The following is a 25,746-nucleotide window of genomic DNA, read 5'->3' on the forward strand; positions in this document are numbered from 1 at the left end:
ACACGAGACATTCCATAACTTGACAGCAGAGAGAGAGAGATGGTATCTCTTGCTCTTACCTTCCTGGCCTTACCCCTTAGGACGTGAGGTGACCTTCCCGCCCTCAGTCTGACCACCTCCTTGGCCCTTAGGATCTGAGGTAACTCCCCCCCCCCCTTCTTCCCTCCCTGAGACATGAGGTATAACCTCTTCCTCCTTGCGCCGGCTGGTACCGTGTGTGTGGGACCTCCCTCTCTCCCTCTCTCTTGCAGCCTCGATAACCTAGATGGCAAGATATCCTCCAGATAACATCGGGTCTCGGGTGTGTCCCGCGGGCTGCCACGGGCGGTAATGACGGGTGGCGGGCAACGAAGCGTGTATTTATACCCGCGGCAGCCAGGGGGCATTCTTGGCGCTGCCCCACACGCCGGCCCTACGGCGCTCTGCGGTAGTTCACACCCGCGCGGTCAATACCTTTTTCCCGTCCCCACCCTTCTGGGCCAACACTGCTAACTCCGCCAGCAGCTTCGCGGACCATATGCCTTCCTTCGTGAACCCGTACTCATCTCTGCGACGCTCCTGCTGTATAAGGAGCTGCAAGTTGACGATTGATGAAAATTTAAGATGAAGATTTAAGTCACCCAAAAGGTGGCACGGGCATGAATAGCCCGTAAGTGGTGGCCCTTTTGAGCCATTACCAGTATCAATAGATGATACTGGAGATCTGTGGAGGTGCGGTTGCACCTTCGTGACGGGAGATGTCTCATGTGTGCAAGTTGACGTTGCACAAGCACTTATGGGCTATTCATGCCCGTGCCACCTCTTGGGCGGCTTAATATTCATCAATCATTCGATCAATCGATGTTGCAGCTCCTTATACATTGCAGGGAATGCATTTTAGGCAAGACCATTGCCTCAAGTGTATTGAGATGTTTTGTATGGAGGTGTGAATGGTAAAGCCTTCTCTGGTGGAAGCAGTGCCAAGGAATCGAGCAATGGTTTAGTGTCACTCCCCCGGGACGGGGTCCACGGCCGGTCACTTCCCCGGGGCGGGGTCCACGGCCGGTCACTTAAGTGTGTTACAGCAGTAACACACTTAAAAATTATGCAATAATAAATACAAATTCGTATTTAAAGACTATTGGAAGGCTATTTAAAGACTTGGAAGGATTCAATTTACATGAGATTAAGAGTAGAACACAAATGTATCTGGCAATACGGTGTTCATGTCAGCGAACAAGATAAGGAGTGTAAAATATGTAGTATGCCGCACGCCCACACCTTAGAACATTATGTATTAGTGTGTCAACTTATTGATAACTATAGAAATAAGTAGTGTACCACATCAAATTGTTTGGATGTGTGATATTGGTATGATAGACAGAATACTTAACAGCTACAAGCCCCCAAGAGTGTAACACTTATATGCTGTGCTTACTATATTAACCTGCAATATTAAATGGGATTCTTGTATTGTGATTTGTGGATTTGTACTCATTGGATTTGTGCGCCCCTTGAGGGACTTGAAGTAGAGGAGGGTAGAAGAAGCCTAAGCTACTCTATCCCTTTGAGATGTATTTTATTGTCTCAATAAACGTCCTTGAACTTGTCTCAAGAAACGTACTTGAACTTGTCTCAAGAAACGTACTTGAACTTGTCTCAAGAAACGTACTTGAACTTGTCTCAAGAAACGTACTTGAACTTGTCTCAAGAAACGTACTTGAACTTGTCTCAAGAAACGTACTTGAACTTGTCTCAAGAAACGTACTTGAACTTGTCTCAAGAAACGTACTTGAACTTGAACCTCGTCCCTAGTAACGACCCCTCGGCCGGGGACCTGTAAATAAGACTGATACGGTCTTAGGCTCCTTTAACTAAGACTGGTTTTCAACCCTTTCTTTGTATTGATTATTTACATTAACCCATTTCTCGTATTCACTTTTAATAGGACTCTGCTCCTAACACAGTCATCAACTATCTAGTGGTTTCTTAAAATAAGTCTATTCCTAGGACCTAAAAACCTCTGCTAGGATTAAAAACTTTGTCCAATAATAATAATAATTATTATTATTTATTATTATTATTTACTATTATTATTATTAAAGTTGCGCTTACCTATCAAGGCTTACCTATCAGTGACTACGGGGGAGTGAGAACAAGCTCTTGATGCCCCGCCTCCTACCCTTTCATATCTAATTACCCCTCGGCTGTGAGTTTCCATTTGTTTAAAATGATTTTTAAACATTAAACTTGCGAGAATGTAAATATGATTTATGAATAATATTTTTTTTAGTTATCAACTACAAACAAAAATATCGTAAGTTTGTGTTTAGGTCCTATGATGTGCCCAGACACATGTGTAGAGCAAGAATCATGCAATGTTTTGTCTTCCTGTGAAACGTAAGACAAAGTGTACAAAATTGAAAATTTTTAAACCCATTGAAAATTACGGGTGCAGTAGGTAGACTAAGAGGTTATAGGTCTATTAACATTAAAGAGACTACGATTTTCAACAGCCATCCCCCCTAAATATAAGGGGCATAAAAAGTCAATATATTTCGGTGATCAAAAGAGAACTTAAAAAAAAACTAAAAACCCATGCCTGATCAGCCAGGCTGTGGCATGGGTTAAACGATGTTGCAGCAGCGTCTATAGCGGTCTGATTGACCAAACTAAGTCAACCAAGAGGCCTGCTGGTCAGAAAACTGGATTGTGGAAACATTGATCCTCGGAACCACATCAAGGAAACTCAATATATACATATCTTTAACTGGTTAAATATATCTTTTTTTGGATGATAAGACACACATGGAAATATTTCTGGCATTCTGACCTTAAATGTCTCTAACCCCCAGAGGGACCCCCCCCCCACTCTTCTTCCCGATAATGTCACTTCGAAAATGACAGTAATTCTAAAACATTTTTCTGCTGGTTCGTCAACCAGTTTTTCTTGATTTGCCACTTTGTAAAAAATCCAACCTTTTGGCTTAGCTCAAAAAGTACAAACCCAAGCAACCCCACCTACCTAACCTATCGAATCCGACATACAGAAAACGTTAATGTTTATGAACCGTTACTTAACACGCTACGTTTGTAAGGTTGGTGTCGACAGCTTACACGAAAAAAAATTGAAGTCTATTAGTTGTGAGAGCGGAGGGTTGGAAGCGGGCAACCCTCCATGTTCAGTGACCGATCTGCGGTACGATCAGTTGGGCGGGCAGACCGCGTCGCGGCATGCCCGCCAGGCAGACACGTGCGCCAAGACAGCGTTGCGCATCCTGATGCGTCTTTTTTTTTCCCCCGCTTACATCACTGTAATTAACCTCTGTGATGGAATGCCGTCTTACGATGAAAGATGCCTCTCAAACGTACATTTAATGTTTAGAGATACAAATAGCCCATTAGAGAAAGTGTTGCAGCATGTATATGTGAAAATTAACTGGCTAATCTGGCGTTGTATTACGCAATATTGTATAATTCCAGTGAAGAGATCAGAAATGAGTGCAATCATTCTTCGACTCCCAGCTGATGGTTGAACTAGCCGTAGGTGATTATGGTGAGGCAGTGGTAGTGGTGGTTCAGCGCGCCGATACTTAGGGGTCAATTTATGCTCCCTTGCCTCTAGTTATGAGTCTTAATGCAGCTGATTCATGGGATAAGACTTAATTGCTAGGCTTTATTGCGATATGATTTAGATACCCCGTTTGGTGATGATGTTACAAAACCTTTCCATGAGATGGTTTGATGAAATGGGTAGAAAAAGGGGTATATGGGGAGTTAAGGGGTAGGATGGGGATCCCTCTTAGATGATTTCTCTCATTTTTTTCTCGCTGAAGCCTATGGTGTTGGATCCTCTCCTCTTGGATCCTCTACTGGCGGATCCTCTAACTTCTGGAGCTTCTGCTGCTAAGTCGAAGTTAGGTCTTATCGTAGCTAGACGTCAATCAAAATTTTCCTTCTAACGGCGTATGTCTGCGGAATTTCTAATACTTTCTAAGCTTCCTATCCTGTTCATCTACGGTAGCATAAGGGCTTTAACGCAATCGCTCCTCGGCGGAATCCAGGTCAGATTATTTCGTAACATAGGTGAGTACAGGAGCAGACAACTCCTGTCAGCAGGTTGAGAGCGTTCTCTTCGTATAGCTCATCTTATGCCTTACCTTACTAGTTTTCCATGGAAAATGACCCGAAAAATGGCTTATAATTACTACTGGATAAGCAGGGGGGTGAACAGGGTGAACGGTTAGAAGAGAGGGGTGGCCAGGGTTCACCTCCCTGGCCATGTTCAACCCCAGGCCCAACTACAGGCGTAGGGCCGGACGCTCCTTGGTTATACGCATAAACAGCAACCTTCTATATCTATAAGAGAATGTCTGTTCTCTGTCCAAGGATGGAGTCCGGACTCTTGGTTTTTTTTTTATTTATTCATTTATTTAGATAGTTATATTTTGAGAAGACCCCGGCGGGGTCCAGGAAGAGTGGGGAACTCGGATTCTGTAATATTAACCACATTAGGATCTAACCATAGCCTCAGCGAGATTCGAACCCTGGGCCACTGCTAGTCCAGGACGAACACTATTTCACCACCTGCGCCTTTGGACAGGTGCAAGGGTAAACACGTAGATGTGAAGATAAACACGGACAGGTACACACTCACACACGATTAGATAGACTAATGCCACAAACAAGTGACATAAAAAGTCTCTTGGAAAACGGGCGTTTCCTCTGGCTGGCCAGGTCCTAAAAGGGAACACACGCCTTTATTAGGATACTCAAACAGCAGCATTCATAAAGTTTGATGCTAATGAGTGGCAAGCATATTTACACCGCGGAGGCTGAAGACGCCTCACGAAAAGACTCGTCGAGAAGTTAATTAAGCGTGAAAGAGCTTTGATAACACATTAAGCTGTTTACATAAAAACAAAACAAAAAAAAAGGTAGGGGAGCAGGCAAGGTGGGAGGAAGCCAGTGGTGGAGCGGGGGCCGGGAGGAGGCCAGCGGTGGAGCGGGCCGGGAGGAGGCCAGCGGAGGAGCGGGGGCCGGGAGGAGGCCAGCGGTGGAGCGGGGGCCGGGAGGAGGCCAGCGGTGGAGCGGGGGCCGGGAGGAGGCCAGCGGTGGAGCGGGGGCCGGGAGGAGGCCAGCGGTGGAGCGGGCCGGGAGGAGGCCAGCGGTGGAGCGGGTCTGGCAACTGACCGTCACCCACCTCCACCACCCTGGTGATTACCCAGCCTTGTGACAGATGGCGCTCACAAGTTACTGCTTCAGCAAGCTCCTCTTTACACCCCTCGGCCGCCTGTGTACCTACAGGTACACAGGTCCTATACCTACAGGACGTCCAGGTACAGGTCCTATACAGGACCTGTACCTACAGGTCCTGACCCTCGCCACGACCTCCTGACCGCATGTGTACCGGAAGCCTGACCATCAAGCCTATGCTCGCCTGGTACTCACTCTTGCCTTAATTTTTCATTTCTCAAAAGCAATAAGATGATGGCGGGTCTGTATTGGTGTTTCTTTTTTTTTTTTTTTTTTTTTTTTTAAGATATATACAAGAGTTGTTACATTCTTGTACAACCACTAGTACGCGTAGCGTTTCGGGCAGGTCCCTGGAATACGATCCCCGCCGCGAAGAATCGTTTTTTCATCCAAGTAAACATTTTACTGTTGCGTTAAACAGAGGCTACAGTTAAGGAATTGCGCCCAGTAAATCCTCCCCGGCCAGGATACGAACCCATGACATAGCGCTCGCGGAACGCCAGGCGAGTGTCTTACCACTACACCACGGAGACTGTTTATGGTATATTTTGGCTGCTTCCATTGTGTTGTTGCCGGAGAGAGTGGTGGTGTGGTGGCCCCCACATCAGTTTAGCTGCCGGGGTGCCTCGTGGGAGTTACTTTAGTGGTGTTGTGTTGATCAGGTGAGATCAGTTACTGTAGGGAGGGTCCGCGCCGCCATAACCTAGGGCAGGGCCCACTATGACGTTGCTGCTGCTGCTGTTCTGCTGTTTCTTCTGCTGCTGTTCTGCTGTTTCTTCTGCTGCTGCTGCTGTTTCTTCTGCTGCTGTTCTGCTGTTTCTTCTGCTGCTGCTGCTGTTCTGCTGTTTCTTCTGCTGCTGTTCTGCTGTTTCTTCTGCTGCTGCTGCTGTTCTGCTGTTTCTTCTGCTGCTGCTGCTGTTCTGCTGTTTCTTCTGCTGCTGCTGCTGTTCTGCTGTTTCTTCTGCTGCTGCTACTGTTACTGTTACTTCTGCTGCTGCTACTGTTACTGTTACTTCTGCTGCTGCTACTGTTACTGTTACTTCTGCTGCTGCTGCAGTTACTTCTGGCGTCCACCCATTTATACACACGCCAAGATATCATGCTCATCACTTTACATCATCACTATTGCGTTATCATTCTCCGTTATCACCATCATCGTAACCATCCTGTAGTGCAGTCGACTCACAACCGAAGGGTCCAGGGTTCGACTTCGGAGAACAGAAACGTTTGGGCACGTTTCCTTTTACCTAATACCTCTGTTTACCTAGCAGCAAATGAGTATAGCGGGGAGTCTTGCAACTGTTGAGAATTGCACCCCGGGCAATGTAGGTTTAACTATATCTATTAACTATATAACTGTATCTAACCTAGATAGGGAGACCTCAATAAGCCTAACCTGTTCCCCCCCCCCCGACCCCAAACAAAAATAATAATAACGGGGAGTCGAACGGTGGAGTGTTGAACTTCCGTCCCTATATGATGGTAGAGTTCTAGAACGCAATTCAACACGACCGAAATGTTCAGAGGTCTTTATAGGTCACTACGTCATGGTTTCAGGCCTTGTATGCTCACCTCCGCCACTCAGGATAAGCTATATGGTTGGGGCTGTTGAGCCACAGAGCGTTTCCCCTCTGGTTTGAATCTTCTTGTTGAGGATTCTCTTCACTGGAACACTTCACTGCACTCTACAACAAGTGCAAACAATTACACCGGCGTAACGCACCTGTAGTATCACTCCATCTTGAGCTTTATTAAGAGCTTAAATAAGGACGTAAATTGAAATAGTTTTTTGTCCCATGTGACTTGACTGTGAGCCAACATGACACAAGTAAACACAAACATAACAATTTACATTTCCTACATGGACATTGCAAGACACGACAGACATTGCAACTGCAGTCCTCTGCACTTCCTTGTGCCTGTAGGAAGAGCAGGACTGTAAATCATATTTTGAAATACGAGTTTTAGTGCCCGCAAGCTTGTGGGAGTGTCGTAGCTATATTAATGACCCAACTTTCATCCATTTGTCATCCTAGATGACCGACGGCCGTCACCGCAACACACCGACACTGACCCCGACGGTTCCCGCAACTCGTTCACATTACCAACCCACCAACACTCCTTTTTGATAATATTACATTTCAATATTAGACCAATACACTCATATCATTTTTCTAGCATTTTATCTGACAATTATATATATATATATATATATATATATATATATATATATATATATATATATATATATATATATATATATAAATATATATATATATATATATATATATATATATATATATATATATATATATATATATATATATATATATATATATATATTAATAATATGGGAATTTTTTACGTGGTAATCATGTCTCCTCTGAGCCTTATATCTTCCAATGAAGCAAGGTCCAATTCTCTGTCTTTCCTAGCAACTCACATCTCATAGACACCCAACCCGCAAATCTGAAAATGAAAGAATATTAACGTTTCGCTCCATCCTGGACCATTCTTCAGTTTGTCTAAGGTTATCTTGGACCATTCTTCAGTTTGTCCAAGGTTATCTTGGACCAATCTTCAGTTTGTCCAAGGTTATCTTGGACCAATCTTCAGTTTGCCCAAGGTTATCTTGGACCAATCTTCAGTTTGTCCAAAGTTATCTTGGACAAATCTTCAGTTTGTCCAAAGTTATCTTGGACAAATCTTCAGTTTGTCCAAGGTTATCTTGGACCATTCTTCAGTTTGTCCAAGGTTATCTTGGACCAATCTTCAGTTTGTCCAAGGTTATCTTGGACCAATCCTCAGTTTGTCCAAGGTTATCTTGGACCAATCTTCAGTTTCTCCAAGGTTATCTTGGAATTTCTTGCCATCTTCTTCCGATATTCCTCCTCAATTTTTACATCGGCAAACATTGAGAGGAATGAGTGCCTCCCATAGAAGAATATTTACACTGATCAGAAATAAGTTAGGTCTGAGTACTGAGCCCTGTGGGTCTCCGCTCTGACATCTCGTCACTCCAAGATCTTTTCCTCTCACGATAACTCGCCATGTTAAGTTTTTGTTTACATACTTCCCTTATTCACTGGAACACCTTCCCTATCACTCCTGTGTTTGGTGGGGGAGGAGGCGCTCTCTTCGCTGGTTAAAAGCAACTCACTTTCTGAGCGAGTTTAGGGCGCTCACTTTGCGTAGGTCTAGAGCGCTCACGTTTGTGCTGGTCTAGGGCGCTCGCTCGTAGTCTCTGCGTTAAGTCTGACAGGAGAGAAATTACTGATTCCCAATGGCCTGAAAACACCAATATAAAAAGCTAGGATTTCTTGAAACCCGAAACCTATGCACAAGGGGCAGCAGAGAACACCCACCAGACTGCGACACGTTGTTCCCAGGATCAGGTTGGGCTGCCGTTACCTGTGACAGGTGGTCATAGCCAGGTGACGCAGGTGGCCACAGCCAGGTGACGCCAGGTGCAGACTCTGCCAGCAAGAACTGAATCCTGACCTCACACACACACACACACACACACACACACACACACACACACACACACACACACACACACACACACACACACGCTACATTATTGAATTTCCAGTCATTAGACCCCACCAGTTTTGCCGGTATGAAGTGCCTGGAGCTTTGCAATTGCTTTATTACCTCTCGTGTTCTTGAGGATATCCTCGTGATGCATCCAGAGTGTGCTAGTGGAGCAAGCAAGTGGAGCTACTGGTAACATGGCTCTGTATGACTAACCATCCTGTGGGATAGGGGGGACTTTTCTTTTAGCATCACGTAGACTCGTGACTCACTATGTAACCTTTCATATCTAAATATGATAATAAAAAATAAAGACACCCCTGTGCTGCTGCAATTGTACCAACTGATCCAAAGTTGTAGCGCCACCAAGGCGTAGAGTTGTAGGCGATAAAGAGTATTGAACTGTTCGTTTTCTTCAGTTTATGTTCCCGCAGACCACGTTCTCTCTAATCACATTCCACTTCGTACACGAATGAATCAGACGGACAGTCAGTACAGGCGTACGTAATACAGGCGGACGTTACTATGAACCAAGGTCTGTACGAACCAAGTACGGACAAGCAGCCACGGACCATTTTGCCACCTCATTTTGGGGAAGGGGGGAGGCGAGGTCATCCTACACTGCAGCGGACGATTTTACACCCGCCCCTTGCGGTCGACGAGAGAGGAAAACGTCTGCAGAAGAGGCCATCAGTCAGCCTGGTACAGGCCTCCTGTCATCCCGGGCCGACGAGCTCTCCCTGCCCCCTGCCCCTGAGAGGCAGGGGGGCAGGGGTATGCACCATCCACCATGATGCAATATCAGATACTAGCCTGATGATGTGTGGACGCCGGGTAAATAGCACTCTAGATCCCGGCCGAGAAATTTGACTTGTAAATGACACATCTCGGAGAATGCAGAGAGAAAAACGACTGACAGCTTGAAGATGTATGTCCCCGTCCACCCAGACAGGATTTACAGATCTCGAGGCAAGCTACTCCAACAAGAAGCAATTCGCTGTTCTTTGTTGGCTAACCAGTCGCCGGTAACACCAAATACAATGAAATACAGGTTTACCAGTTGCCTGAGGTTCGTGCCACGGGGGGACTTGAGACAATTCTGTCGCTCCCTCGTGGTTAAAAGTAATTAAAAAATGTTATAGCGAAATGAAGGAAATTATGAGGAGAAAGCGCTAAGCTAGTATGATTATGTACTTTTACGTAGTACATTGGATAGGATACGAACTGGAATAGGGGAGATGGAGTAGGGGAACGGCGCCCCAGCCACTTGCACCATCGAACGCCGACTTGAAAGAGTGAGGTCGTCGCTATTACCGACCAGTTCAAGTGGCCTGTAGTCGTCACAGTGATCAGTCCAAGTGGTCTAGAGAGAACAGCTTATGGCGTCAACGAATTCAATCAAATAATCCTTCTCTTTTGTCTGGACTATTTCGTGGAGCGCCACTCACACCTAACCATTACCTCGAACACATATTAACAGGACGATATGATCGATCCTCTTTAGTTGGGTGGACCCACCGCCAGACTGTCCATCAAAGACAGCATACACAGATCGCTTCACAGAAACCTTCAATATAGAATAAGTGCATGGACGGATAATCTGGTCAACGAGATTATCACACTATCGACTTGAGAATGGTCCAAGACGGACCGAAACGTCGTCGTCCCTTCACTTTCTAGTGTGTGGTTTGGTCAACAATCTGGTTAAGATTCTAGTGAAAGTGAATTGAAACGGACCATTAAAAACAAAGGAGAATATAGACCTTATCAACACTTTTGGCAGCCTCCTTCATGAACAGAATCGTGTCTAAAGATAATCATTGAAGGATTACTAGTTCAAAAAAAACAAAACAGCATGTGACTCGCAGACTCAATGCAGTCATAGAACAAAAAATTGAAACTATTTCAAGACCGACAACCACTCACATCTTCACAGATGGATCAGTTGATCAGGAAAGAGGTTCTGCTGGGGCAGCAGTTTACACTAAACCATGAAGCTTACTGGAGCATGAATAGTGGGTGCTCAACATTGCAAACAGAATTATATGCCCTGAAGGAGGCCATAAATTATGCATTTGAGAATAATTTACATGATGTTATCATTCATACCGACTCTAAATCTTTGCTCCAGGCATTGATATCCAGTCAGCACAGAGATAATATACAACTCATCACAGAAATCCAACATATAGGAAAAGAAGCACACATTCTAGGGCTATCAATCACCCTAACTTGGATACCAAGTCACATTGGCATAGATGGTAATGAAAAGGCAGACTCGCTAGCAAAAACTGCCAATATCAACACTTTCAGAAACGGGAATGCTCCCTGTGAGTGGCACATTTCCTTTCAGGAAGACTCTACCTGTTGTACAAGTTCAAATACCTCCAAGTTTTTCACAGATTAAGGAACAAATAAAGAAGAAAATACTCCCAACTATCAAAAGTCGCCACAGAGCCAAAGTAGCGGAAGGAAGATCCACTGCGATATGGTACGAACAAGCCACTGGGTACTACTCTTTCATACCTGACAAATAGATATCCAGAGACATTGCAGTAGCCATACACAGACTCAAGACTTGGTTACAAGTGCTGCTGGGAGGTAATAAACCAAATAGTTAAAGAGTGTCATATCCGTGGAACAGATGCAGAGGCGCCACTATTGCATTACTTACTGGAATGTGAAGGAACTGAAGCCCTGCGCATCAAACTCGACATTAATCCAATGAGAGCAGCTGCATTAATTGCTAAATCCACATTGACTACAATGATTAGAAAAGCAGTTGAAGAATGGGACACACTAATGAACACTGTTAATCTATATCTGCCACCAAGATAATTTATTTTATTTATTTATTTATATACAAGAAAGTACATTGGGTTTATGAGAGTACATAACATTGATGTTTTACTTATTTGCAGGGAAATACCTGCGTGGGCTCTAAGCCTCTGACTGGTCCACTAAGTGTTGCTTGTTTCTGTTTAACTTAGGCGGAGTGTGAGTATTCTTGTAAAGCCTCTAGCACGCATAGCTAGTGCGTGCTATGTAATTTTATTAGCACAATGCATGCTATAATGTTATTAAAACAAGACTAAAACCAGTGCGCTAAAACAGAAGCGGAAAAGAAACGGGAAAAAAAGAAGGAAACCCCATCTCCATTTAAAACTGACCCAAATACCACAGTAATAAGGTTATTGCGAATAGCCTAACTCAATAACCTAACTCGTGCTACATGGACATTTCGTTCTGAGGAGCTAAATATAAAACAAGCTTATATCCTTCTTTGAAACTATGCCAAGTAGCCAAAGAACAGAAGATTAATATAAGGAGTGGCTCGACTTCACTGGAGAGGCTTCTCCTCACTGGCGAGAAAGAGTTGCTAGACTTCAATGGAAAGAGAGTGATTATAAAGTAGAAAATAGACTTCAATAGAAAGGGAAATACTTTATCGGAGAAATTACCGTGACTCCTCATGCGTCATTAAAAAGACATTTATGCAAGAGAAGTGTTGATTAAAACACAGATAGGATATGGGAGGAGAGTCTAACTTCTTGTAAAATAATCTCAAGAACAAGGCGGAAGAACAATTAAGTATGCGATGATCGATTCACCTATGACTTACTCAGAGCACTGAGTATAATTGGGTTCTTACATTTCGATTCACCTGATACCTCTGTTTACCTAGCAGTAAATAAGTATACAGGAGGTAGGGAACTCATTTTTGGGTTGCATCCTTGGGAAGATCATCAGCAGTTGGTCCAGGAGGCATTGAAAATCCTAAACAGGCTTCCTGTACTTATGCAGGCGATGAGTCACAATAACGTGGCTGAAGTATGTTGACCAGACCACACACTAGGAAGTGAAGGGACGACGACGTTTCGGTCCGTCCTGGACCCTTCTCAAGTCGATGATTTTGAGAATGGTCCAGGACGGACCGAAACGTCGTCGTCCCTTCAATTTCTAGTGTGAAGTCTGGTCAACATATTCCTGTACTTACCCCTCAGTACGTACCTGTGTGTCAATGGGAGGTTAGGTTTATCTCCATTGGTCACAATTGTAACCAAAGCTAAAAATACTAACTGTGTGTTACAATATAACTATTCTGATGTTCAAATTCTTTGTTAAATCTGGCCTTAAAGATGTAGATGGAGGTGCCTTCCACAACTCTTTGTGTTTAGTGCATTTTACTTGACTACCAGTACAGGGTACGACCATTTCCTTACACCTTCGGTTCATTAATTTGCGTTTTCAGCTTCTACCTGTGTCTTCTTGTCCTACTTTCTCTCACTCTGAAGAGAATATCCTTGTACTCCCCCCACCCTCAGTATCTTATATGTTGTGATCATATTCCCCCTCGGTTTCTTCTATCCTTGATAGAAATGGTTGATAGAAAGGGGAAGGATAGATAGGGTTGTGAGATTTAGTTCCATTAACCTATCCTCATTGGTTAACCCTCTTGGCTCTGGTACCAATCTTGGTGCAAAAACCTCGACTATCCTGTATCCAACAATGGGAACCACTCTGCGTATTAGTGGCTTCATATAATTTAAATTGTATACCTGCGAGTACTTCACTGTAGCACGATTCATATGTTTGTATTTTATATATTTATATGAATACGTATTGTTATTATCTACAGGTGATCCATGGTCTCGTAGCCTCTGCACGCACAGAAGCTGATTGAGAGAATTGTCCTCTTAGGCATAATGCGTAAATGGGTAAAAGGTTAAATTTGATAATAATTCAAGTTCAAGTATGTTTATTGAGACAAGAAAAAATTATCCTCAAAGGGATAGAGTAGCTTAGGCTATTTCTACCCCCCTCTACTACAAGATACTAATGACATGGCCAAGTTTATATTTTATTTTCGATGACAACAAAGACACTTTTGGAGATAGGACAAAGGATTACGATACCATATAGATGAATTTGTGGATATGACAGATATTAAATTACACTATTTTGCCCATTTCAATTTCAAAACGCAACAGATGCACTTGTACTGACCATATTGTTTGCTATTTCAAAGGTTTCATCAATAAATTTACTTTCAAAATGTTACTAACGTTATAATTAATCTAAGATTTTTTGTTTAATGTGTTTAGCCTTACATGAAACACACTAGTTGGTCCATAAATAAAAGAAAGAAAACGAGTCTTGAGACAATTCATAGAAAACTAAACTTTTGAACTGTATATACGCATTACATAATGTAGAAAAGAAAAACAAATATATTTACTTTCTAATATAAATACAGTAGAATTATTATAAATAATATTTTATATCTTAAATACATTAAATGTTCTTTGATGTATTTTTTACCGTTTTAGCAATAAATATATAAAAATGAAACATAATTATTAGTGCATCTGTCTTTAATATTTTTATTTCAGTGTTTTTCATTACCTCTACAGATCTTTGTGAGCAGCAGCTGGCTGTTAGGGAGAAGGTAAATAACTAATTTTGTCGGGGTCAGGAAGGATGTGTATAACTAAATATGACTTTTAAGCTTGTATCGGGTAACCTCCCAGGTCTAACTGTTGACCTTCCCCAGGATGTAACACCACAACAGTTGCCTGGCTATCCGGGTACCTATTTACTACTGGGTGAACAGAGGCATTAGGTGAAGTAAAACATGCCTAACCATTTCTAGGATACAAGACACTCCGTACATTGACAACATCGCACACTAATATTTTTACCACTTCGGACACCAGCTTTCGACGTTTCGCATGTGTACGTGTTCCATATTAAAACGACAATATAATGCTATTAACAATTAAAATCTTTTATTTAACAGGCATATAGTTATTAAATGAAGTTTAGTGATGTAATAGACATAATCCGGAGTTGGTAAGGACGCCGCCCGCCAGCGTAAACACAACACACCCGAATGCCCACAAACACGATACAACGCACAAAACACAACACTTCTGTCAGTTTTTGGATAAACTCCTTTTATATTTATTATGTGAGAGTTATACTTGTATAAAATGATAACTATTATAGGTAAGCGCCTAATATTTAATATTAATCAATAAAAAAGAAGTCAGAAGCCACACACCTGTCTGTACATGTCTTTTGTGTAAAAGTATTTTGGGCGCTCATGTACTTGTGCGCTAGCTGGCGTTCACAACTGTTCTCGCCTACAAGCATTAGAATTAAACAAACGAATTCATTTTTTCATTTATATACAAGAAGAGAAGGCTACCCTTGAGTCTGTAATATTCATCTGATCACTGGTCTCCCATTTGGTCCTCATCGCTTTATCTTACTATTATTGAATGTCAATAACCATATTATGCAATTTCAATTTTTGATAAAAATGAGTTCCCTGTTGGGTTATTTGTGGACCTGCGTAAAGCTTTTGACACTGTCAACCACCAAAACCTTCTTCTTAAATTACGTCATTATGGAGTCAGAGGACACTCCCTGCAATACCTCAAATCCTACCTTACTGACAGGCTCCAATATGTTTCTGTGAATAATACAATTTCTCCCACCCTACCCATCAACATTGGTGTTCCTCAGGGCAGCATACTTGGCCCTCTCCTCTTTCTCATCTACATTAATGACCTTCCAAATGCCTCCCAACACCTCAAACCAATTCTATTTGCTGATGACACAACCTTCATTTACTCCAGTCCTGACCCCCTTATATGCAGTGAACGTAGGTGTCTATGGAAGAGTACATCATAGAGGAGGGTGAAAGGAAGGTGACGATGGAGGAGGAGAAGGGAGGGGGTGTGAAGGTAGGTGATGGAGGAGTAGAGGGGAGGAGGGGGGCAAAGGTAGGTGTCTGTGGAAGAGTACATCATAGAGGGGGGTGAAGGTAGGTGGCGATGGAGTAGAGCAAAAGGGGTGGGGTTTGAAAGTAATCCTGAGTTTAATTTTTTAGTTATATATAGTGACACCTCGGCTTACGAATGAATATTTATGAACTTTTCGGGTTACGAGCCTAATTTCTTCGAAAAATTTGAATCGGGTTACAAACTTTGCCTCGGGAAAGGAGTTTGTTGATATACGTATGGGCTGACCTAGCGCGTGGTGGCATGGTGATCGCGCCTCAGTTTACCAGTGTCTCCTGCCTAGTAAGTATTGCGCCTGAATTCTTTGTAAAGCATTACATTTGTTTTGGGATTTTTGGCTATTTGAACATAAAAAATTTTATGATATATCTTGCCATGAGTCCCAAGAAAGCCAGTGGTAAGGTTTCGAGGGGGGGGGGGAAAAGATGAATCAAGTTTGAAAATGTGAAAAGTTTGTGTGACAATAGAGCCTCGTGGAAAACTTTTGCTGTGGTCATTACCTGGTGGAATGCACCCAGGATGGAGTATTAGGGCTATACATCTTTTAAATCATAAAGTAATAAACATTTCCCATCAACCTTACAAACAATATTAACCTATTTTCATGTATTTCCCCCATGTGCATTTTAACAAAGTTGCTAAATTGCCTTTATCATTCTGTAAAATTTCAATTACAGTACTGTATGTATAATTTTGTTAGTATAAATGGACTGAATATTCTGAAATTGCTATTAATTTTACAATTTCAGATTCAAAGGTGGTCTGGACACCCAATTTGGTCAGACAGGTGAAGAGAGCTTTTAGGATAGTTCGAAGAGATGAAGATGGTCACAATTGTGTTCGAAGAGGCAAACGCCCCCCTTTGCTCCTGACATTATGTTCAACCATTGACCTCTGCACACCTAACACAAGGTAGGTTGAAAACTCCTCCTTCATGTCATTGGTTCATTAGCCAGAAACTTAGGGCCCATGCAGGAATATCCCTAAAAAAAAAAAAAGTGGCCCCAACAATGCATCCTCCAAGTCTGGAGGATGAGCAGGAGCATTGTCGAGAAGCAGGCCCTTTAGTGTCAAACTTTTCTCTTGCCGATATTTTTTGATGGCAGGGCAAACCACTCTACATCACAGTTTTTCTGCACGTTATATATTTTGTAAAACTCTTGGATTTTCGGAATGATACACGAGCAAGGGTTTAATTTTCAAATCGCCACACAGCACAAGAGTTAGCCTATCCTGACACAAGTTAGCCCAAGTTAGCTTGTGTCCGGGCAGTGACGTCTCCTCTTGGGTAATGTATGTCCTCTTCGGCAATTTTTTCCAGAATAGCCATGTCTCCTCACAATTAAACACTTGTTGTGGAATATATCCATCAATACAGTATCTACAAAATCTTTAAAATCACGAACAAATCTTTCAGCCCCTACTTTGTCTGAGCTGGCACCCTCACCATGCCTCACAACACTATGAATACCACGTCTTTTTTCAAAATTTCTCAAACCATCCCCTACTCACCTTAAACTCTTTCGTATCTGCAAATCTCGTTCTAGGGGTTTTCTTTATAAGATCTTGCATGAAGATTTCATTGTTGACCAAACCACACACTGGAAATTGAATAGACGACGACATTTCGATCCATCCTGGACCATTATAAAGTCGATTGTGATGAGATGAGGGAAGCAAGAGCATTAAGTAGGCAAGAGAGAGAGGTGAGGAGATGGCAAGTATGTACGTATGTACATGAATAAAACATGTACATACTTATACATAACGTGTGTAAATAGTGTAATAAACACAATGACAGTATTTTGGGAGGAGGAATGTTGGCGAGTAATGTGTTGGAAGAGGGAGGGAGGACTGGCAGGGTGTGGCAGCTCACTCATGTTTTTTGGGCTCACCATACCAACATAGTGGATCGTTATGGTGAATACATACGTAGATGGGTATATACAATGTGTGTATATAGTGCAATAACAGCAAAAACACTGTTTGATTGTAGAATATGTCGCATATATGAGGCCCATAATTTTGAGCATAGCGATGTTCTATACTTTGAATTATATAAATTCCACAAATTACACACTTTTAAATAATATTACAGCAAAAAAAAGAAGAAATGAATGAGAAACTTCAAAATAATTGCACAACATTTTATTCGCAGCAACTGCCGTCGCACAGGGTGGCGGGGCCAACAGACCCCCATCGCTCCAACGCTCAGCGCCCATAATTTGCTCATCTTCCCAGCTCCATCGCAGCTAAAGTAAGTCACATACAATATTTTTTGTTTAGTTTCCCCGTGATCAGACTCTGCATTTTAACAATATAAGAAGAGAAAAAAATTTTTGGAAAGAATTTATTTCTTGTGCACCAGGGTGTTATTTGGAGACAGAGCAGTTCAGTGGTTAACTACTAAATTTTTTTTTCTCCCACACACACACCCCCCTAGGAAGCAGCCTGTAACAGCTAACTCCCAGATACCTATTTACTGTTAGGTAGCAGGGGTCATCCCCTTTTGTACAAAGAATCTGCTAAAGCTTTTAGGGCTAATCTTTGACACTCGTTTGTCTTTGTCGCCCCATATTTTTTTACGTCCGAGTTGAATGCTCTAAGGCCCTTAACTAACTTTAGGTCATGTCCCATACTTCTTGGGGAGCTAATCGACACTGCTCCTCTCTTTACATTCCTCTCTCGTTCTGTCTAAACTCGATTATGGCCCTGTTTACTCGTCTGCTTCTCCTTCTACCCTTCACCATCTGGACACACTGCATCATACTGGGTTACGGCTCAGCTCTGGTACCTTTCCTTCAACACCTACCCTAAGCCTGTATGTTGAAACTGGCGTCCTGTTTCTACAGGATCGCCATGATCGCTACTGTCTTCTCCACCTTGCACGGTCCTTACAGCACCCTCACTCTTGCTTATGTCATGCCTTGACCTTTACCCATCCTGTGGTTCCTGTTCCCCTTCACCACCTATCTCTTTCTGTACGGTTGTCTCTCTTACAAAATGCTCTTTCAGTTTGTGTTACCAATATTTCCCCTCATGTCATTCCGTCTTTGCCCCTATGGAGGGGTCCCCGTGTGGGAAAAACCTGCTGGGATTGATATAAGAGGAGACTACCAGGGACTTGTACTGAACTAAATTAAAAATTTACTGTCTGCAAATTAATTCAACTAAAATCTCTAGCTAGGGTTGTAAATCCTAGATCCTCTTTTCCTAATGACAGACTGTGGGCTGTAAGGGACAGGTGGGGTGAATGACTTAGTTGATAGAAGTTCCAATCCACCTGTAGACAGGGATCTCACATCAGCTTGTATTTTATACAAGGATAAGATTTAATTAATTCAGTTATATGACTGAACACTGGCTCTGTTTAAATCAGGGATTTAAACATACATAGTCTAACCTAGCACCATAACTTACAGCCAATAGATTCTTATACTATAAACAACAAATTAAATTGTAAAAGTATAATAAATGACCTTAAATGTAGTCTAAATACTGTTAAGTAAGTACTAGAAATTATATTCAATTAAATGAACTTATATGATAACTTAAAAAATAACTAAGCAAGCAATTGATAACTTAATTTATATATTCAAATATATATGCAGACATATTCAATTTATCTACAGTTAGCTTGACTGAATCTCTTCCAACACTATGGACACTTGTGAGGTTCTTACTTATTGAGGCTGAATTCTTTCTGACACAATGGACACTCATGAGGTTCAGTGCTTGGATAAGATTCACAGCTACACTACAATTTTAATATACTGATATGTGAGGCTTAGCCTCGCTTTTTAACCAACAGACAGATTTATAGGATATTAAAGCTACACAAGCATACAATTGGCCAATCATATACCAAATAACCTTCAATATACTTCTCTGCCAGTCGGGGTGCCTGTCTGACAAGTTTGCCAGACTGATTAACTTTCTCTTGTTGAGTTTAGGCACGATATTTTGCTACAGCGTTGCTGTATGATGATCTGGTAGCGTTGCTACGTGATTATCCTGCAGTTGCAGAAGAATGATTGGAGATAAAGAATAGGAATGAAGGTGGTGGAAACTGCGTCACTGTGATCTCCACTAAACACTCTTATTTTATATAAATGTTCTAGGATTTTCCTTGTAGATATTGTCCAGGTACTCCCCCAGTTCTAGAGAGTATTCACTAGCGATGAAAATATTAGATAAGGTGTCCTTGAGCTGGTAATGTTCGCTAAGGATCAGTCACTTGTTCACTCAGTTGTAAACAAACGCGGAGTATGCCGCGGGGCGTCTTGGAGCGCGCTTCTTGCTCCCAAGATGCTCCTCCCTCTTCCTTGAGAGGTAGCTTTCAATGAATATTGATTGATTATTTTTACAGTCTAGACTTATGATTAAGATAAGATGTGATTATAATATAATTAGATATAAGATTTAAAGATTATAAGTAGTATTTGAAAGTACCACTGAATCTTATTAAGGATTTGATTTTTAATCTCTACCGGAAGCGAATAAATGTTCCAATAGTTTTTTAATTAAGAAATCCTTCTAGAAGCTTCTGGATCCTTGAGAGATCATGTACAAAGTCACGTAGGCATCAAAAGGGCCCCTGTTGCGTACGTGTTCATGGTGCCATTGTCATCCAGGATCAAGCTATAAAATGAATCTTTAATGATTCTAATATGATTTTGATACGATTTAGATATGATTTTGATATGATATAGAAATGATATAGAAATTATACATTTCTTAGATGATTATTAGATATGGTGGGTAAAAATTTCCCACACCCCATTCCTAAATTCTGTAAGCCTTGACCCACATGACTAAAACTTTTACCCCTCCTACAGTTCTAAATCACCTTTTCCTTGAACACTTTTCTTCACACTTCCACTCTATTTCCGTCTTCACCAATGGGTCTTAAGTCTGCAGACGGTGTAGGCTACTCTGTTGTTTTTCCTGACTGCACCTTTGTGTCTCCTGCCTCCGGAGACTAGCATCTTCATGGCAGAACTTTATGCTATTCTCTATGCTCTTCGTCTCTTGCTTTCTCATTCTCATTCCTCCTTTGTGGTTGTAGTTGATTCTCGTAGTGCCCTCATGGCTCTAGGGTCCTTTAATCCCGTCCATCCGGTGGTCATTGAGATTCAACATTGGCTGTTTCTTATTTCTAGTAAATTTAAATCAGTAGAGTTTTGCTGGGTTCCCAGCCATATTGGTGTTTCAATGAGCGTGCGGATGCTGCCGCTAAGGAAGCTATCCGTTCTTGTCCCATCTCCCGTAAAGGTATTCCTTATTCCGACTTTTATCCTGTTATTCATTCTTCCCCGTTGGCAGGGTTGTTGGTCCTCTGTGGTTGGTAACAAGCTGCGTACTCTCAAACTTAGTGTGTCCCCGTGGCCTTCCTCCTACCACCGTAACCGGCGGTGGGACACTGCTTTGGCACGGCTGTGGGTTGGTCATACCCGCTTAACCCACGGTCACTTAATGGAGCGCCGCCCTGCTCCTTATTGTCCGAATTGCGTTGTCCCTCTTACAGTTGTGCATATCCTTGTTGAATGTCCTGACTTCCAGGACGAGCGTGTGTCTTGCTTTCCGACCGTCCCTCGCAGTCACTTGTCCCTCGATAGAATTCTAGGTGAATCGGATACTTTTGATATCGTTCGCCTTATGCGTTTTTGTTCTCGTATTGGCATTCTTGGTGATATTTAGCGCCCTCTGATTACTTCGCACTTTGATGGTGCTACTTGGCCTTCCCGGTTTGGTGCCTTCTTTTGGTAATTACCTTACCTTCATTGTTGTTTCATTTTAATGTGGTAGTTGTGATATGGATTGTTCTGGCTCACGTGCAAGGTCTTGGATTTTTTTCTGTTTTATATTAAGAAATTGCCAGTCTTGTTACTATTTGTAGAGTTAGAGATCTGCATTAAGGCCTCAATATTATATTCTTTATTTTTTTTATAACATGTTATCAGCAATTTTTGTGGTTGGTAATATTTAGATTAATGTCAGTGATGTATATGACAAGGGTTAAGACCCCTTGTGGTATGACAGCATTTTTCCCCAGTCATTTCTTTAACAAATGAAAGGGTCCTCGTAACCATTCTTTTGTCCTTTCTACCATGTACCTGTTTGTTGCTTCTTGGTCTTTCCTTTGGTACTTTGGCTATTAAAACAATGGCCTTTGGTAATGTTGCAATTACCATTTCTAAAAAAAAATGAGCAGGTTCATTAGGCAGGGTTTGTTTTTAGCAAAGTTTTACAAAAATATTCCATTCCTTCAGGACCTTGCAGATGTTAGGTCAAACTAATTGACAGTAATCTGTTTTGCCCTTTCAAACAATGATGGTTTTAATCTAGGTAAAATATTTCAGAATATCTGAAGTTTGGCAGACAAATCATTTAAGAGCTTTGATTAAATTTAAGTTACCAAAGACTTTGTGAAAACCATGTTGTATAGATGCTTCAGTGTCACTTTTCAAATGTTTTGTAAATTTAACATTGATCTTTAACTAAAGAATCATAATTTGTACAAAGCTTAGGTGTTGCATAGCTTTAAATTTACTTTCAAATATGAAAACTAAAATATTGACTAAAGTTTCTTCCACTTTAATATTTCAGACTAATTTGCAATATTTGTTAGTTTATGTAAATTGAATAGGTAGTCCACTTTTACATCTTTTCAATGCATTTTGCATGCACCTATGTAACAAGTTACAAATAGGTGTAAATTTTACCAAGTATTTATTTTCAAAGTAAAAAAATTTAAATGTTTAAACATTGCAACAATAGTAGTAAACAATAATTTCCACAAATTACACACTTTTAAATAATATTACAGCAAAAAAAAGGAAGAAATGAATGAGAAACTTCAAAATAATTGCGCAACATTTTGTTCGCAGCAACTGCCGTCGCACGGGGTGGCGGGGCCGACAGACCCCCATCGCTCCAACGCTCAGCGCCCATAATTTGCTCAACTTCCCAGCTCCATCGCAGCTAAAGTAAGTCACATACAATATTTTTTGTTTAGTTTCCCCGTGATCAGACTCTGCATTTTAACAATATAAGAAGAGAAAAAAAATTTTTGGAAAGAATTTATTTCTTGTGCACCAGGGTGTTATTTGGAGACAGAGCAGTTCAGTGGTTAACTACTAAATTTTTTTTTCTCCCACACACGCACCCCCCCCTAGGAAGCAGCCTGTAACAGCTAACTCCTAGATACCTATTTACTGTTAGGTAACAGGGGTCATCCCCTTTTGTACAATGAATCTGCTAAAGCTTTTAGGGCTAATCTTTGACACTCGTTTGTCTTTGTCGCCCCATATTTTTTACGTCCGCGTTGAATGCTCTAAGGCCCTTAACTAACTTTAGGTCATGTCCCATACTTTTTGGGGAGCTAATCGACACTGCTCCTCTCTTTACATTCCTCTCTCGTTCTGTCTAAACTCGATTATGGCCCTGTTTACTCGTCTGCTTCTCCTTCTACCCTTCACCATCTGGACACACTGCATCATACTGGGTTACGGCTCAGCTCTGGTACCTTTCCTTCGACACCTACCCTAAGCCTGTATGTTGAAACTGGCGTCCTGTTTCTACAGGATCGCCATGATCGCTACTGTCTTCTCCACCTTGCACGGTCCTTACAGCACCCTCACTCTTGCTTATGTCATGCCTTGACCTTTACCCATCCTGTGGTTCCTGTTCCCCTTCACCACCTATCTCTTTCTGTACGGTTGTCTCTCTTACAAAATGCTCTTTCAGTTTGTGTTACCAATATTTCCCCTCGTGTCATTCCGTCTTTGCCCCTATGGAGGGGTCCCCGTTCCTAAATTCTGTAAGCCTTGACCCACATGACTAAAACTTTTACCCCTCCTACAGTTCTAAATCACCTTTTCCTTGAACACTTTTCTTCACACTTCCACTCTATTTCCGTCTTCACCAATGGGTCTTAAGTCTGCAGACGGTGTAGGCTACTCTGTTGTTTTTCCTGACTGCACCTTTGTGTCTCCTGCCTCCGGAGACTAGCATCTTCATGGCAGAACTTTATGCTATTCTCTCTGCTCTTCATCAACTCTTTTCTCGCTGTCAATACTCCTCTGTGTTTGTAGTTGACACTTGCAGTGCCCTCATGGCTCTAGAATCCTTTAATCCAGTCCATCCTTTGGTAGTTGAAATTCAACATTGGCTGTTTCTTATCTCCAGTAGATTTACGACAGTGGAATTTCGCTGGATTCCCACCCATATTGGTGTGTTCTTAAATGAGCGTGCGGACACTGCCGCTAAGGAAGCTATCCGTACCTGTCCCATCTCCCATAAAGGTATTCCTTATTATGACTTTTACCCAGTTATTGATTTCCCTTTTCTTGCCCGTTGTCAGGGTTGTTGGTCTTCTGTTACTGGTAACAAACTGCGTGCTCTTAAGAGTAGTGTGTTCCCATGGCCTTCCTCCTACCACCGTAACCGGTGGTGGGAAACGGCTCTGGCGAGGTTGTATATTGGTCATACACGTTTAACTCACGGGCACTTAATGGAGCGCTGCCCTGCTTCTTATTGTCCAAACCATTGTCTCTACATGTCCTGACTTCCAGGACTTATGTGTCTTGCTTCCCGACCATCCCTCACTGTCAATTGTCCCTCGATAAAATTCTTGGTAAATTCAATACCTTTGATATTGTTCGCCGTATGCGTTTTTGTTCTTGTATTGGCGACGTTAGTGATATTTAGCGCACTATGATTATCCCACACATTTGATGGTTTGATAATTACTGTACTGTACAGTACTTTGGTTTGGAATGTATCAAATAAAGTTGTTTCATGTATTCAAATGTGTGAGAAAATCCACTGGGGCTGTGAGATGAAGCGAACCTGTAACAAAGGCATTGCCAGTTGCATACTCTACCACCACTGATGGTAAAAGTCTTACAACTGGATATCTTGTGTGACGGGTTATGGTATCACAGCTATACTGAACCAAGATGGTATGGCTCTCCCTCACATAAATGAAAGAAATGCTGCTATTGGCCTTGCAGTGTGTAAGTTGCAGGTGAAAACAAATGAAAATTATCAAATAAATAATTAAACAATTTACTGAAATAGTAATGAACAAAAATAACACATGACAATACTTGACTATCATGTAATGCAAAGGTGAACAAGTTAGTATGACCTTAAATGCAAAAATAAACTATAAGCAATGAATAAAAGTATGAAGATATACTGGTGTTCTGAAAACAGCTACCATACCACCATGGCATCAGTCACACAACGTTGGCAGGAAGCGGACGACGGGTTAGAGACACGAAGGTGATCCTAGAGCACTAAGGGAGAGATTGCCTCTCCAGGGAGGCAGCGCTCTTTATATAGTCCGGCGGTGATGACTCATCCAGTGTCAACACGAGGTGGACATCTGGTCAACTAGCAAACTGCTCGTTGTGGCTGGCGGTGCCTTTGTGTTGAGCTGTACCACTGTCAGTTGAAGGCGGCTAACTGCTTGTTTGTGGGGACAAACTGCCAGTTAACAGTGGCGCCCGGCTTTCCTCTGAGTCGTACCAGGCCGTGCCAGGCCCTGGGGGGTATGGAGAGGTGGCAGGACTGATGACTCTTCTGGGCTGGTGTAGATGTACAGGCATACCTCAGAATAAGAGTTTAATCCGTTCCTGGAGACGCCTCGCCTTCCGAAAACTCGCATTCCGAAGTTAATTTCCCCATAAGAAATAAAGGGAAATGAATTAATCCGTTCCTGACTACCCCAAAAACCCCACATCAAACTAAATTTTTATACGTAATTTACCTAATTCATCTAAATAAACCTACAAAACTGTGTTCCAGTTATTACTTACCTTGCTGTCGAGTGCTGTAGGCGTATGGAAGATGGTGAGGAGGGGGGGAGGAGGAGAGGAGTTACTGTTTGGAAGGGGAGTCCCCTTCCATAATCACATCACATAACCCCATGCCTTGTAACACTATGGATACCACTTACTTGTGGTCTTTGTGCCGTTAATGTTCTTACTCCTTTTGCCACTTTAGCACCCATAATCTTATTTTTCTTCTTAAGTATAGTGCATATTGTTGATGTGGCTTTGTTGTACTGCCTACAAAGTTCAACAACACGTGTACCGTTCTCATGCTTCCGAATGATCTCTTGTTTCTCCTCTATTGTCATCCTCACATGAGCTTT

At 42.0% G+C, this 25,746-nt stretch overlaps 1 protein-coding gene across 8 annotated transcripts in view; it reads left to right on the forward strand.

Annotated features, from left to right (window-relative positions):
- The window catches only part of LOC138359166 (uncharacterized), an 80,460-nt gene that overhangs the window by 49,287 nt on the left and 5,427 nt on the right, over window positions 1-25,746 (forward strand). For 4 of the 8 annotated variants that reach the window (XR_011225818.1, XR_011225820.1, XR_011225819.1 and 1 more), the window contains exon 5: window positions 22,472-22,570. Coding sequence is in view for 4 of the 8 variants with exons in the window: in XM_069318060.1 (XP_069174161.1) it covers window positions 22,472-22,570 (99 nt within the window). In the remaining 4 variants the exon portion in view is untranslated. Of the gene's footprint in view, window positions 1-14,259; window positions 14,509-16,330; window positions 16,494-17,739; window positions 17,839-22,471; window positions 22,571-25,746 lie in introns of those variants that run through there. The other 4 variants (XM_069318061.1, XM_069318063.1, XR_011225821.1 and 1 more) reach the window with 4 other exon arrangements.

Source organism: Procambarus clarkii, chromosome 89 (assembly GCF_040958095.1).
Source record: "Procambarus clarkii isolate CNS0578487 chromosome 89, FALCON_Pclarkii_2.0, whole genome shotgun sequence".
Taxonomy (NCBI): Eukaryota; Metazoa; Arthropoda; class Malacostraca; order Decapoda; family Cambaridae; genus Procambarus; species Procambarus clarkii.